Source organism: Mchenga conophoros, linkage group LG11, assembly GCF_057382185.1.
Source record: "Mchenga conophoros isolate Kocher_MC1m ecotype Shallow Benthic linkage group LG11, M_conophoros_male_GT1.1, whole genome shotgun sequence".
Classification (NCBI taxonomy): Eukaryota; Metazoa; Chordata; class Actinopteri; order Cichliformes; family Cichlidae; genus Mchenga; species Mchenga conophoros.
The window spans coordinates 34,289,054-34,304,157 of NC_140536.1; the positions used below are offsets into that span (position 1 = coordinate 34,289,054).

General features: G+C 42.9%; 1 protein-coding gene across 6 annotated transcripts in view; it reads left to right on the forward strand.

Moving 5' to 3' along the window:
* The first annotated feature begins 425 nt into the window (after nt 1–425).
* The window catches only part of satb1b (SATB homeobox 1b), a 56,340-nt gene continuing 41,661 nt past the window's right edge, over nt 426–15,104 (forward strand). For 2 of the 6 annotated variants that reach the window (XM_085292596.1, XM_085292601.1), the window contains exons 1-2: nt 426–824; nt 14,085–14,323. In XM_085292596.1, the coding sequence (XP_085148722.1) occupies nt 14,110–14,323 (214 nt within the window). In that variant the 5' untranslated portion in view covers nt 426–824; nt 14,085–14,109. Of the gene's footprint in view, nt 825–6,135; nt 6,354–11,114; nt 12,426–13,636; nt 13,871–14,084; nt 14,324–15,104 lie in introns of those variants that run through there. The other 4 variants (XM_085292598.1, XM_085292600.1, XM_085292597.1 and 1 more) reach the window with 4 other exon arrangements.

The window sequence follows — 15,104 nt, forward strand, 5'->3', positions numbered from 1 at the left end:
CAAATCAACCCATCTGCTTTAATAAACAGCTCTTTATGTCGATACGAGCATGTGATGTATACCAGACTGTACCGGGCAGTACGGTTTCATGCTCGGCTCAGGTGTGCGGGGAGGGAAAGCTGGCAGGTTGCCCTCCGCTATTAAAACAACAGGCTTTGAGTCGCTCCGGAGCAAAACGCACGCCGCTGCGCGCACTTTTACTATTTACCAGACTTTTTTTTCCTCCCTTCTTCTTCTTCTTGACATGCAAACATGTGGCGTGTAAATATGAAAATGAATGAGTGTGAGAGCTCTCCTGGCAGTGACTTCTCTCTCTCTCTCTCGCTCTCTCTCTCGCTCGCTCTCTGTCCCCGGAGAGCGGCGCGTCGGAGAGGAGCGGCTGTAAAAACCAAAGTGGGGCAATGAGACAAGCTGCGCCACAGCTGGCAAATCATCGATTTGAGCATCAGAAACGGGGAGGGGCGGTTCATTTACCTGCCACCCTCTCAAAGCAGCCCTCCTCACATGCCGCTACTCTACTCTCCTCTTCTTCACCCCCGCTGCCCGCAGCGCACGGTTGCTCACGTTTCTGCGCTCCATCAGCCGTGTGCGCTCCCCAACTTCACTCCAACCTCCGCCAGTGCGGTTTCTACTTGACGACCCCCTCCTCCTCCTCCTCATCCGTAGGACTTTTGACTTTTTTTTCTTTTTCTTTTTTTAAAAAAAGCAGTTCTTCCTCCCACAGAGCAGTCGCCTATTTTTGGATCTCTCGCCGTGGAGCAGTGACAAGAGATTGTTCAACTTTTGATGGAAAACAAGAGGTCGGGCGACTGCTGACTTTAAAGGTACGGTCTCTTACTCTAAACTGTTTCTGCTCAAGTGATCGCTGTCCGCTGTCATTCTGTCACATGCCTCTTTATTAGAGCATCTGCACGGGTTTGAAATCACATTTTTATTGCGTGTCACATTAAAAAAGGGGGTCTCCTTGGAATTAGAAGAGTGAGATACTCTAAATGAATTAAAAGCAATTTTGCAGACCTTCATCTTCCAAATCACTTAAAACCCGCAGACCAAACGTGGCTGTAAGAATTTAATATTTCAGAGAGATTTTTAAAATAAAATAAATAAAATTAAAATCGAGATTGTGAGCGGTGACGCCGAACCTAAACGCACGCATTCAGAACTTTCTAAATTTAAACGGGCCCGTGTCGTTTCTGCACAAATAAGCAAAGCACTCGTGATATTCGCGGGGTTAAGTGCACCCATCTCCTCTAATTCATTTAACAACTTACTCTGCGTCGCAGCAGAGGAGGAGGAGAAGTGATGCAGCCATCGCCACCGCTGCTCCTGGCCTGACCGTGTCACAGAAAGTTGCTTAGTTTTCCGTCGAGTCGTGAATCTTGTAGAAAATACTAGACTTCAAAATCAGGCCTTCCTCTCTTACTTATAATGAAGTGCGTACTATCAAACAGCTGACACGTCTATTAGAAATGAATCTACTGCAGCCCAACTGCCCATCTACTTTTACTACTTTTTATTAGGCCATTAGAGCCACTTCATTTATTTCCTCCACATACTTACCATTTAATTACGTGTCAACTTGCTTCAACATTTTTACTGCTGTGACATGAAACATTTTGTGTAACTCTTAAAAAAAAAACACTGACTGAGCCCAACAAGGTATAAAAAAGGTGTGAGAGACTCAGAAGGAAACAAACATTAAATGACTTTATTGCTTTCTTTCTGCTTGACATGGCGTGAGGCAGTCAGGAGGATGTGATGACAGAGTCGGCGTGGTAATGCTGTTTTGGTCTGCCTTATGGCTTTTGTCACAGTGCTGATAAAGTAATTTCAGGTACAACCAGACCTGTGTGTGTGTGTTTATGTGTGTGTTAGATAAAGAGATAGAGAATAGGGAGCAGTTATGAGAAGATGTATTAGTGTGCTCAAAATGCGTGGGCACCAATCTTCTGTGGTTTACAGGTTTTTAAAGGTTTCACTCTCTGTCTGTTCCTTTTGAAAAATAGCTGACATTTCACACAGCAGCAAGGCCAGTGGCTTTCACTCAGATATTCGAGATTATTTATATATAGATATCAGCATAAATACACACATGTAAGACAGAGTAGAGTTTGCGTTTAAGGCACAAGCAAGATGTGGCACAGGGGTGATCATTTGTGACAATTGTGCAGAGAAATTAATTTTATACAAAATAATAATAATCTAGCGGCGTTTTGCATTTCAGAGACCTGATCTGATAGCTTTCTGAAAAATAATAATTACTTCACGGTGTCACCGGTTGTTTACCATGTTGCTGCTGTAGTCAGGTCATGTGCGTTGCTCACGCACGTGCAAATTACAAGGTCAAGAGTGGCACTACTGCATGGGAAAAAGCAGGTTATGGCACAACACCGGTGATTTTTCTCCCTTTTATCTTTGCAGATCTGTGGCAGTTCAAGGTTCTGTGGCTTATCTGGTCAGTGCCTTAGACAGCAATGACAAACAGCCTTTTTCCTGTCTCGGGCTGCCATGTGTCACTTCTTGTAAAAGTCCTCAGACAACCAGAAGAAAGCCTCAACGGCAGTTTGTGAGCGTTGAAGCAAAACTTCTCGGTATTACTCCTCGCCTTCATTACAACCACTCCTTATCAGCTTGCGGTTGTGAAAGTGGCACAAAAAATGTTTGTGTACATACGATACCATGTCAATATGTTTGGCAAAATTTCTCCACTCGTTCTAGTTTAGCAGGAATGATAAGAATCAGAGTGTGAAGATGTCAGCGTTGCTTCATACTGCTGGGTCACACAGATCCAGCAGTAAAGCTTAAACATCTGTTACAGCTTATTAGTGCCTAATGAAATCCTCTGAATGTGTTCCCAGTTCTTACAATAACCCTACCGTGATTTACAATAAACCTACGATCTGAGAAGACATTTAAATATACTCACCCTTCTTCTTTTAAGTTACAGGTTTAACCTTGTTATACTCAGATTTTTCCCCTCAGAGCTTAGTTTTGTTTTCATTACGACTAATCGAAACTAGTGCACGCGGCATTTACTGTACTGTAGTAGTGTTGTAATAGCAGGAAATCAGCGTGTAGTGTGCACAAACACTCAGGGCTTTCTCACCGTCTTTTGCTTTTAAATCCCAGTGACGCTTCTGCATCACATCTCTTTTAATCATCAGTTTCAGGTCGTCAGGTCAAAGGGTTTCTTAGGACTGGCAGGATGACAAATTAAATCTTATCTCTCAGGTGGAGGTGGTGTTAGTTAAGTGTATATCAGCGTCTGCACGTTGCCGTGCTCTCGCTCAGTGTCAGGTTCACAGACTCTGAAGGGCAGGTTGTCAGGAGTGAGCGGGAGCAGAAAGTTTGTCCGGTGACCCCGAGACACCAATTAGCGTGGACATCGGAGAGCACAGGTTGTGATTTTTGTTGTTGTTTTTGCTGTGCAGTCTGCACTCAAATTATATTAGGAATGCTTCATCACTTTGCTTTAAAATTGAATTATGCTCTCAATCATCATTGCTTTCAGTAAAATTAGACAAAAAAGTTCAGGGAAAGAGGCTGTCCCTAAACACACAACAGACACTCCTATACGTCTCCATAAGCTTTGCTGTGTCGGCTGTGTGTCGTGGTTGTTGTTTGAATTCCTCCAGCAAAAGATGCTGTTTATTAACTCCCCCACCACCACCACCTCACTCGCTGAGTATTTGCTGGGAGTTTAGAGCTGGGCTGTTCCTCACTTTGCTGAGGCTGATATCTCAGGCTAAAACCATTAATCGTCTTTCTTTACCACCTCGATAATTATCGCTGTAGCAAAATAACAGCTCAGCAAACAGTGAAATTATACCTGTGGTAGGGAGCAGAGTAAATACCTGTTTAGCTGCCAGCAAATGTATTTATTAGACTGTCGCCAGTAAATAAGAGGCCTGTCTCGTTTTTTAATGTGTGGCTCTTTGGGGATTCCATCCCTCCACACACCCCGCCATGCCTCCTCTGTATGAAATAGCTCTGTTATGATTGCTAATAGAGGAGAAAGATAACAATGATTCCCTCTTTTTTTCCCCGTTTTTTCTTTTTGGTGGCGTGTTACAACTAGTGTGGAATAAGAAAACGCTGGTGAGTTAATAATGACTGCTGCATTCCAGGGCTCAAAAATGTAAGAAAGCCCCCCCCTGTCAGTTACAGACATACCACCCTGGGTGCATGCTTTTAGTGTGTGTGATTCAGGAGTTACAGCTCATTTTGTCATTATCTGGAAAGTTCTCTATAAGAAAGAAACAGGGGTGGGTTATGTTGTCCCGGCATGTTCAACTGCATTTATTTTGGCATATGCTTTGCATACTGTTGATCCAGATTCCTTGGCTTAGTGATAAAAGCATCATATTGTTTTTGGGTCCCCACAGTCAGCCCCGTTCGCTGAATGGCTTGGCGTGTCCTCCCTGGGACATAAAAAAATATCCGAAGTCCGTCACATTGGTTTTGTTACGCTTTTATGAAATGACATCCCTCTTATGTTAGATTTTTTTTTGGAGTTTGGAGTTGGGGGGGGTGTGTTCTTGTTCTTTATTGTGCTTCATGCTCCTGTATCAAATATAAATTACAGACGCAAACACATTCAAGTTTTCATGATTCAAATCATATTATTACCGGTCTAATCGTATGTTTTTTTTCTCAAGAGGGAAAAAAACCCTCATTGTCTTTCATTCGATGCTTGTCTTCATCCGATCTGTGTAGGTTTTTCTGAATCCTTTGTTCAGAGGGAGGAAAAAAAACAGCGATTTAGAGGAAAGCGCATCCCGCTAAGATCAGGTTGTTAATACCCACCCACATACCCCAATGAAACAATTTCAACAGATACTGTACTCTCTGTCTTACACACACACACACACACACACACACACACACACACACACACACACACACACATTTGCCTTATCAACTGTTTTGTTCGTCAGTGGATGGATGATGCATCCTTTGACAAGGGATTAAATATGCAAAGAAAAATATGTAGATAAAGAAACACATCTTTAAGTCTGTGCTTCTTATTCAATACTTCTGCCTAAGCCTGAATATTAAGTGCGGTTTCCTTACACGCTTGCGTGCCATCTTTTTTCCCTTCAACTCACTGCAGCCTCACTTCTTGCACACTGAGGCGAGTAACACCATCCCGTCACCTGCCCTCATTTCCTTAACACTCCCCACAAGGCCAGGGGAACTGTGCCCTTCACCGCCTCTCACCCACTTCAGGAAAAACCCAGCGAGCCATGACAACCTTTCTCGCCCCTTCAGCGTGCCCTCTCTCACAAAGCCGTCTTCAGTATTTCTTTCTGCCTCTCACACACTAACACCCGTGTCTCTCTAACTCTATTAATTGTTTATTTTTTGCCGTCCACGAGGCAGAAATTAGAGTTTAATTATTTGATCATGTGACGACCGGCGTCCAGCACGCAGTGACAGAAAAGTAATTTCTCCAAACAGGGCCCTGCCTCTGATGCCTGTTGATTGTTCTATGACTAATTGGTTTTATAATTCGATAAAGGCGCAGAGGCGCAAGAGAGGGAGGGGGGTGATAAACAAGGCGGTGAAGGGTCCTCTGGGTGCGCCTGGGTGGGGATGTTGGCTTTGAATCGTTAGCGCAGATTCCTGTGAGGAGGCCTGACATGGGCTTGAACCGACACGGCGCTGCTCGGCGGTCATTACAGCCAATATTATCCTGATGGCGGGGGTCACGGGTTCGGGCAAAAGGCACGAACTTCCAGGGCAGAGGGGCCTCGTTACAAACGGCGCGGAAAAACGCTCGCCACCACTGAGCGGATGTACATGTGTCTGTCTGTGTGGCGTGCATCTGTGTGGGAGCTGCACAGTGTACAGTGTACACCACACGCCATCGGGGGTGGCTGCTGGGTGTGGAGAGTTTTAACCTGAAAACAAGAGGTGGGAGTGCAGCGGTCGATCTGTCTGTGTATCAGAAATGGGGAGGGAGGAAATCCTCGTGGGGTCTGCTGTCTGCAGCGACGCCGAGACCCTCTGAGGGGAACTGGCGTTAGGCCTTCCTGTCAGCAGGCCTGAGGTGGAGACCACTTGCTCTGCTTCTATTTCTGTCGACTTCATGTGATTATAAAACAATTAAGTACTTAGGAGCCGACTCTCAGTTCATTACATCCCCCTTGTTCTTTCTTTCTCTCTTTTCTGCCTCCTCCCACACCAAAGTGCGGACATATGAGAAATGTAGAAATCACCTTCTCCTGCCGCTAATTGAAAGCCACACTCCTTGTATGAGAAGCTAATTTAAAACACGGAACTAATTCGAGCTGAAGGATATATTCACGGCGGAGTAGTTTGTCTTTTTGTGGTCACCTCGCAGCAGCTGTGTAAGTAGCTCTTTACGTCTTGCATGTAAATATTAATAAACCACCTCAAAGCTGAGCTCTGTACAGAGCTGAATGCGAGCTGTCTGTGCGCAACAGGAAAACGCAAGCAGTACCTGTGACAGCGAACACACACACAGACCAAGGGTGAAACCGGTCACTCTTAAAAAAACATTTCTGAGAAAACAATGAGCACCTCTGAGACAGCATCGAACCAAATGATGACACATTGCGCTTGTATTGTTAAGAAAGTGTAATATTCTGGGTTGGGTTAGTGGAGTCTGTAGCGCCTTTTGAAACTTATTTGCCCACACACTGTCAAAGAAATGTCAGTGGCACTAAACAAGTCAAACGCCTCCCTTTTTCCTGAATTCATTCATGATAGAAAAATCAATTCTGCACCAAGTGCTGTGCTCTTGTTTAGAAAAGAGGTTCGCTTTATTTTTGTGGCTTTTTTTTTTGCTACTCATTTAACTGCTTCTTGGTTTTGCACGGCATCTACTGTACAACACCCTTGTTTTCATTTTTTCTCTGCACATGACATATTTTTGAGGTTCGTCTGCGCACCCACACTGATGCAGGCGTGTTTTGACACGTTTCCTCGACAGATTATTAAATCCTCTTCAGCCTCTAATAATACTATTATGTTTATGTGTGTGTGTTTTTTTTGTTGCGCGAGACACTTGCAGAAAGAGCTCAAAGTCGAACCAGTGACAGCGCTAACCCCCATGCTGCGTCTGTGTGTTTGCTCAGACTGGATCCGCAGACTAATTTGTATTAGTAACCAAATAATCGCATTAATTCCCATTAGAAGCATCACAAGTGGTGAGCATGAAGACATCACAACACCTACGTAGAGTAAGTGATGGCGCTGCCGCTTCGCTTGACACACTAAATAAAGACGCCTCTCGATGCTGAGCCAACAATAATATATTTTCTTATTCATTTTCAGCCTTTTCTCCCCCTTTTGTGTGCCAATGATTAGTATCCTTTTAAATGAAAGGCACATAATACTTCATTTCTTCAGGGACGTGTGGTTTAAAAAGCAGCGGGCCAGATATGATACCACTGATAAGTGTGTTATGGGAAAAAAACACACGCGGTACCTGTGATAATGCACACACTGAGGGTGAAATATATTTTAATATTATTTAAATATGAGGTGTCTCTTTAGCATCCAGTCTGTCATGTCATTTTTCATGATTTCTTTACAAATGTAGCCATCAGGCACAAAATCCTGCCTGAACAATTACACTTGTGTACATGCATCTCCCCAACACAAAGCCACACAAGGCTTGTAAAAACCCACCTTGAACAGAGCTAAATCTGCATTCAGCACATGATTATAACACCGCACAGCTAGTATTTTTAAAACGGCTTTCTGTGTTTCAAAACCCATTTTTCCCTCTTTTCTGTGTGATACAAAACGGTATATGTTAATTGATAATCAGCAGTGTTGATTCAGTGGTGCATTCAGTGCAAATCTGTGCCCTTCTGGATGTCAGAGGGTTTTCACAGCCACGTCGGTGCCAACCTAGCTGGCAGTGCCGGCACCTGTTGGCGGTGCCAAGGCCTGGCAGGGGTTATCGATGCTCTCTGATGGTGCCCGACAATCACAGTGGAAATGACTGCGGCTGCTTGCGTCATGCCAGATAGAAAAGAGCATTTGCCGACAATGGCTCGCTTTCACCATCGCTCCTGTTTTCCGGATGCTGCTAACGACGGCCAAGGAAGAAAAAAACTGGTTAAAAAAAAGAAAGAGAGAGGAACGGGAGCCGCTGCCGTGAACATCATGTAAAACATGTCAAACGTGGAAAACATGTCAACGTGCAGAACGTTGAGTAGCAATGCTGTGCAAGCCGAGGTGATGCAAAGCAATCTGCTGAAGAGAAGGTGTGGGTGTAGGGGGGCTCCAGCCTGTCAGATTCATGTTAGTACAAATCACAGAGAACCTGAAAAGGAGGCGCATGCATGCACACACACACGATATTCATGATTATTATTTCTATTCATGAAAAATAAAGTCAAATGTCCTTTACTTTCATGTATCTATGATGTGGTAAACTTACAAATAATCCATTCGTGACTTTTATGTCTTAAAGGGCTTGGTGGAAGTCTTGTTGCTGAATAATATGAATCTCTGAAGATGTATAAATAGTATTTACTCCACAGTTTGGGTCCTTTAACCACACTGCACACCACAGCTGGGTTTAATGCAAGTGTTGGCAGCTCACTGAAAACCAGAGACTGGTGGAGATAAGAATTGATTGCTGAATCTTTGAGTGACAGCCTCTGCACGTGAATTCAAACATGCTGGGGTCGCATATCAGCATTTTCAACAACTCTTCTACTTCCTGTTAAAAAAACCACATACGACGTGGGACCCTTTTAAAATGCAACCGCCTCCTCAAAACTTACACCTCACACTAACTAGGTGTCAATATTGCAAGACGTTCCATCTCAGGTCCGAAAGGTGAGTTTCACGTTGCATTTTTTTTTTCCGTTAAAAGCCTCTTTGATGGCCTCCTGCTATGAATTCCTAATGCAGTGTTTTTGGACACAAATGTATTTTAAAATGAACAAACTTTTGACCCCACAAAGGTGGGTGGAACAATGATTTAGTTTCACAACCAGGGGGGTGAATGAGAGGTGTAACTGTGATGCATCACTTCTTCCGTGATTGTTTTTTTTGATCGGTTCCAGGTTTGGCTTTATTTTAAAGACCTCCAGGTCTTTCCCTGCCTAAAAGAAGCACTTTATGTAAATTTAGAACCATTTTCTTTGTCGGGCTTCTCCGACTGCCGTCACTGGCTAAGCTAAGATGCTTACAACTGCCGGGATGCATTGTTTATGAAACAGCAGCTTTGTGTGAGACGATTTGCAGTCTGTTTTTTTCTTTTTTTTTTGCGGGGATGAGCTTTATCAACCCTGCAAACACATCGTAAGTCAGCATGTAGCATTATGTAGCACTTCATGCACACCTGACCTCCACGATCGACAACATTCAGGTTCTGTCGATGTGATAGGTACACACACTTCCTGTTTTCTGTTGGTTTCCTGTTTTTGTTCTTGCACAGCCTGGACAGACGTGCTTCTTCATTTCTCTTTGATGTACACACTGGCCTGATGACAAAGCCACACCTTATGTTAAGTGTGAAGAAAAGCACGCTTTTTATGAAACAAGTGTCCCCATGCTTTCATTTAATGTGCAAAATCTATTTCCCCATGTATTCTCAACGCTGAACTTTGCCTCACACACTCCCCCATCTGGCTCTTTCTAGGATCTAAAGATGGAGAGTCAGATATGCCACCCCTCACACCATGTGTAGGTGTGTCCATCATTAAAATGACCTTTTTCTCATGAAGTCAGAGTGAGGATCTTATTATTGGGTCACCTTAATGGTTCGGTAAAAACACCAGATCAGGCCTTTATTGACAATACCAACAGATTAACTTGTGTGATGTTTTGGCAGTTCGGCCAGCAGGGACTGGTTTGAGAAATAATTACAAAATAATGACAATAGCTTAACATCAGCCTGTTCAGGGTTTTTGTTGACAATATCAACAGAGATTAGCTCATCTAATATTTTGGTCTAACTTGCAGTGGAGGTAAAGTTTTAGCACATATGGGAAGACTGCTGAAAGCTAAATGTTGAGAGAGGGAAATGAGAGATGTGGCAATGAAGACTGCTTTTAAAAAAAAAACTGTATTACTTGTACTATTTACAAAGCAATAAGTCAGTAATAGCCCTGAGAAATCACTAAAGCTTAATATTCAAGTTGATAAACAACCAACGTACATATTAATACAAAAATATGAGTCTAAATTGTATATTATTGCTGTAAGGGTGGAAAATGTAAATAAATATATTAATATGTAGTCAGTTTTTATTTGAAATAAAGCTATTATCTGCTTTTTAGACTTATATGTGTAATTTCTTATATTACTTTGTAGCGTATTTAGTTTTATATTTTTATTTAGTCTTTATTTAACTAGGAAAATATGACTCTTGAGATTAAAAATATATTTTGGAAATGTGTGTCTGCCAAGATAAACATCAGCACAATCAACTGTGATCAGTAATCCACACATGGAATAGGAACATTATAGGTACTTATGTGTATGAGACAAAGCAAAATGGTTAATGTTAAAGCTCAGACTTAAGCAGGGTCAGTTATGGTCAGTCATCATATTTGCATCCTGAGGTCATTTAAAGTGGCCTTAAATATATTTGGTGTATGGTTTGGATCAAACTCCAAACAATATTTCTACTCTGCAAAAATTTATTTTTATTCCTAGTTATGAGATTATTTTGGAGTTTTAAATAAATGGGTTTTGTTTTTTGCAAACACAGCATTTGTTAAATTTTTTTCTCACTTTTACGTTTTGCTTTCAGTTTGTCTCAAAGGGCCAGCCACCTTACTTATTTTGCTATTCTGACTTCATCTGGATGTAGATTAATTTGTCAAACAAAAACTATACATTTGGCCCAAAGTAAAGTCCTGAAATAAATAAATAAATAAAACACATCATAAATTAAGGTATCGCGCGCGCGTGTGTGTGTGAGCATCTGTGTGTTACTCGGTAATAAATGCAGGACCGCCTCACTCTAATCAAGCTGATTAAAAATTCCTGCGCGCACAGCCGGAAATCGCACCACCGTTCCTCCCCGTTGTGTGTGTATTAGTGAGTGTGTGTGAATGCATGTGTGTTTATGTGTGTGTGGTTTCGCTCCCGGTCCACTTTCTCCACTTTGTCTCCGCCAGGACTTTTCCTGCCTGAGATGCGGAGGAATAATCTGTTTTGATTTTAATAGGGAAGGCTGCTGGTGCTGGTGGTGTGTGAGGGGATTATTCCTCTTATTTTCTCTTATTCTCACACACTTTACACCCCATCTCCTGCGCTCTCTCTCCCACACACACACATCCCCATCCTTTCTTCTATTTTTTTACCCTATTTTTTTACCCCCTCTTACCACGCCATTTGAAATGAGGAGGAGAGAAGGAAAGCAGAGGCAGCGGCAGCACCAGCAGCGAGGAGAGGAGAGGGGGGAGTGATGAGTCAATACAACTAATAATTTAATGGGGACAGAGAGGGAGAGACGGAGTGAGAGGGGGAGAGACAGAGAGGGAGATAGAGAGAAAGAGGAGCTCCGTCCGGACGCCAATCCCCAGCCAACAGGACACCTCCTACTATTACTATCAAGGCAGCTCTCTTATGCATCCACAGCGAGCCTTATTCATCCTCGGCATCGGAAAGTAAACCGCACTTTTTGACCCCCCTCTCCTTGTTTTATTTTGCGAACCTGTTTCGACTGTCCGCATATCGTCTCCACATCGCCTCCATGGCAAGCTCACACAGTCGCTTCTTAGTATTTTTGCTCTCTCTCAGTCTGCCGGCAGTCAAATCTAGCTAAGCCGACGCTGAGCTATTTTTTCCCGTAGTCCCTCCGTGAACACACACAGCGAGGGTTTGTTAGGTCTCGGCGGCGGTTGTTGTTGTTACAACTGTGTCCGAGGTGCTTGTGGTTCGTGCTGGCCGTACTGTGCGGCTGCCTGCTCGCCGTTTTGGATGTTGTGCTGCGAACTAAAGCCGAAGTCGCCTTCACTTGTAAGCGTTGCTAAATGTCGCCGGTTTTAACGCTTTCCGTTGCCGTCCTTTTTCCTCCACTTGGACGGAATTGGCTGTAACGTCAGGGCTGCACACTCCTGTCTCTCTCCGCTCCTGCCGCACACGCACAACCGCTTACCAATGTTCGCCTATCACGGTCCATCTCGACCTCGTCCTCCCTTGCACAGACCCGGGTTGTTGTTGTTTTTTCGCACCGCCTGCCAGTCCTCCGCCAAGAAGAGCAGGAGAAAGCATCTTTTTAAACACTGATTTTGGGAACCCCTCGCTGTCATGCACACGTAGAGAGATAACAAGAGAGGAACCGGGAGTTGTTTTTGGGGAGGGGGGGTTTCTTTCTTTTTTCCTTTTTCTTCTTCTATCTTTTCTACCCTGGCCAAACTTGAAGAAGAAGCGTTTTCCAGCCGGTGTTATATGCTCTCCAGTGCTGAAGTGCTGCGGTTCAGGTTGGTTTGAAGTTTTTTTCTTTTCTATTTCTTTTCTTTCTTTCTTTTTTTTTTTAAACTCAACTTCTCCTCTCTTAACTCCCACCCCCCTTTGAGCAGGGGCGTCCAGGATTTTTGTAAATGGGGTGGCCCAGAACAAAGCAAGGGGGGCCTTGTAGAAAGCAGTGTTTGATGAATTGATTGTGACTTGTTTTGTATTAAGAAACTCTTTTACAAAGTGGTTAAACTCTTTATTTAAGTCAAAGTCTACAAGTACTAAAACTTTAGCAGTACTTTTAGGTACTTACAGTTAAAATATTGATGATGCAGAAAAATATACATCATCTTATCATATTTGCTGATTCAATAGTGTACATAGCACTTTATTTTGCATCAAAAGACTAATTTAATCATTTTCTATATTGTTGGGTAGCTTTATTTATAATATTACAATTTTTTTATTGGATTTAAAAAAAATTGAATAATAATAAGTGGTAAAAACTTCAAAGAGTTTTTGTGTTTTAAGGTCATATAAAAATCCTGACCTGGATCCAGACTGTATCCGGGTCTGGATTCCTTTGGCTCCCTCTCTGTGGGGAATTAGTTGCTTCATTGGATGTTATGAATCGAGGAGTTCATGATCTTTTGAGTGGGGGTGGATGATTTTGCCCTTTTCACTCTTTGACAACAGCATTCCAGTTCAGTCCACCGGCACCCACTAACCACCACGAATAATTATTTTTCTGTTGTGACCTAATATTATTCATATTACTATTATTATTGATCAGATTTTCAAAGTTTGCCCGAGCACTTCAAATGATGTAGGAAGCTGTGTGTGTGTTTGTGTGTGTAAGCACACCTGTGGGTAAAGCAGCCATCCTCCATCTTTCCTTTTTGTCTCTTCCTCCCTTTTCTTTCCCACTTTAGATGACTACCCTCATGAGTCAGCTACTGCCTGTTTTGGAGTTTCCTCAAGCTGCTTTCTCCCCCCCACATCCTAAAGTTGTAAACTCATTGCTCGCCACGGGTGTTTCGCTGCACTTGCAGAATCTAAAAATAAAGTTCACACCTGTAAAAGCTTGTAACTGATTTTGTTTGTCTGTCACAACAAAATGACGGTGCGGCCTTTTGCCTTCTTTCTTTTTTTCTCCAAGCTGCGTCACGAATGGTAAGCCACACAAAGTGACTCACAAACTGAATTACGTTAGTTTCCCCTTCCGTGCGTGCTCCGCAGCACAACCTTGTTCCTTGAACTGTACTGTATTTATTGAAGTGGAATCTCCCAGCAAATTAATGTATTTGCTCTAAAACCTCGGCCTGTTTGCCTCCGCTCGCATGGGAATTTCTAGCGGGACACCCATACATAATACATGCGTTAAAAAATGGGAACATTACAGCAGCAAGATGACATCACCGCGGCCCGAGTCATCATAACCGAGGCGAATTGACAGTTACTGCCGTAATGGGTCCGTTTTCAGAGGTCTCAATTACTTAAAGGACTTTTTTTTGCTCTATAAAAATGTCCCTTCACATCTTCACATGTCAGTGATATCAACACAAAAGATTTTGCGTTCATTGCCCCTTTTGTATCACATGGCAACTCTTCATTCTCCTGCTTCTTTTATGCCACACACATATCTCCCCTGGCAGCTGATTACATGCTGTTTCTGCCTCCCCCAGGTGATAGTGAGCTGAGGTGCTGAGAATGATGGAACATCTCAGCGAGACGTGTTTGGGCAAGGAGAACTCAGAGCTGGTCAACAGCATGGCAGACGCCAAGGCCCCGCCGGCCAAGCTGCCCCGGCTGGAGCAGAACGGCAGCCCCCTGGGACGGGCCAGGCTGGGAAGCACCGGGACCAAACTCGGAGGGGTCCCGTACAAACCCACCAGCCACCTGCTGAAGACCTGCCATAAGAAAGGTAAGAAAGACCGAAACGGATCAAAAGGAATTTATTGAGAATAATTGTAAACATATAATTGTATTCTTTTTTGTTTTTTGGAGTGTTTATTGGCAAAAATAATCAATTTGAAGACTTCCCTCTGGGTCCTGGGAAATTGTGTGGCGCTTTGTGCGTTAATCACACAGGTGAAAATTAATCGCAAATCAAGTGATCAAGCACATATCCCAAATATGTGCGTCTAAAATTAGAATAGTTTCTGCTTTTATTTCTTTTATATGACAGAAAACTGAATATTTTAGGGGGGTTAAGTGTTGGTAGGAAAAACAAATGATCGGAAAATGTTTTCACTGCTTTTTTCTTTTAAGAAAAAAACTTTTTGTTATTTTACAGACAAAATTATTTTAAATTCAAAATAACCATTTACTTTCAGGCCTTATTTTTTGACATCTTTTATAGTTGTCCTTTATACACAACAAGATAATCTTGAAGGTGTTAAATGTTAGCCGCAGTGCCAGCCTGTATCAGCCGCATGCAATACAAATAAAGTATACGCAGCTCTGCGTGTATTTGTAATGACTGAGAGGAAACATAACCAATGTAAAAAGAGGAAAGTAATTTAAATGCAGTTTAAATAGGCCCCCTCCCACACACACACACAGCACCTTCCACCCACCACCACCCCTGCATGCTCTCCAAAACTCTTAAACCTTTTTACAATGCTTCTTTAGTCATCTCAGTACACACACACACACACACACACACACACACACACTCCCACTTATTTGCCCAGACAATAGCT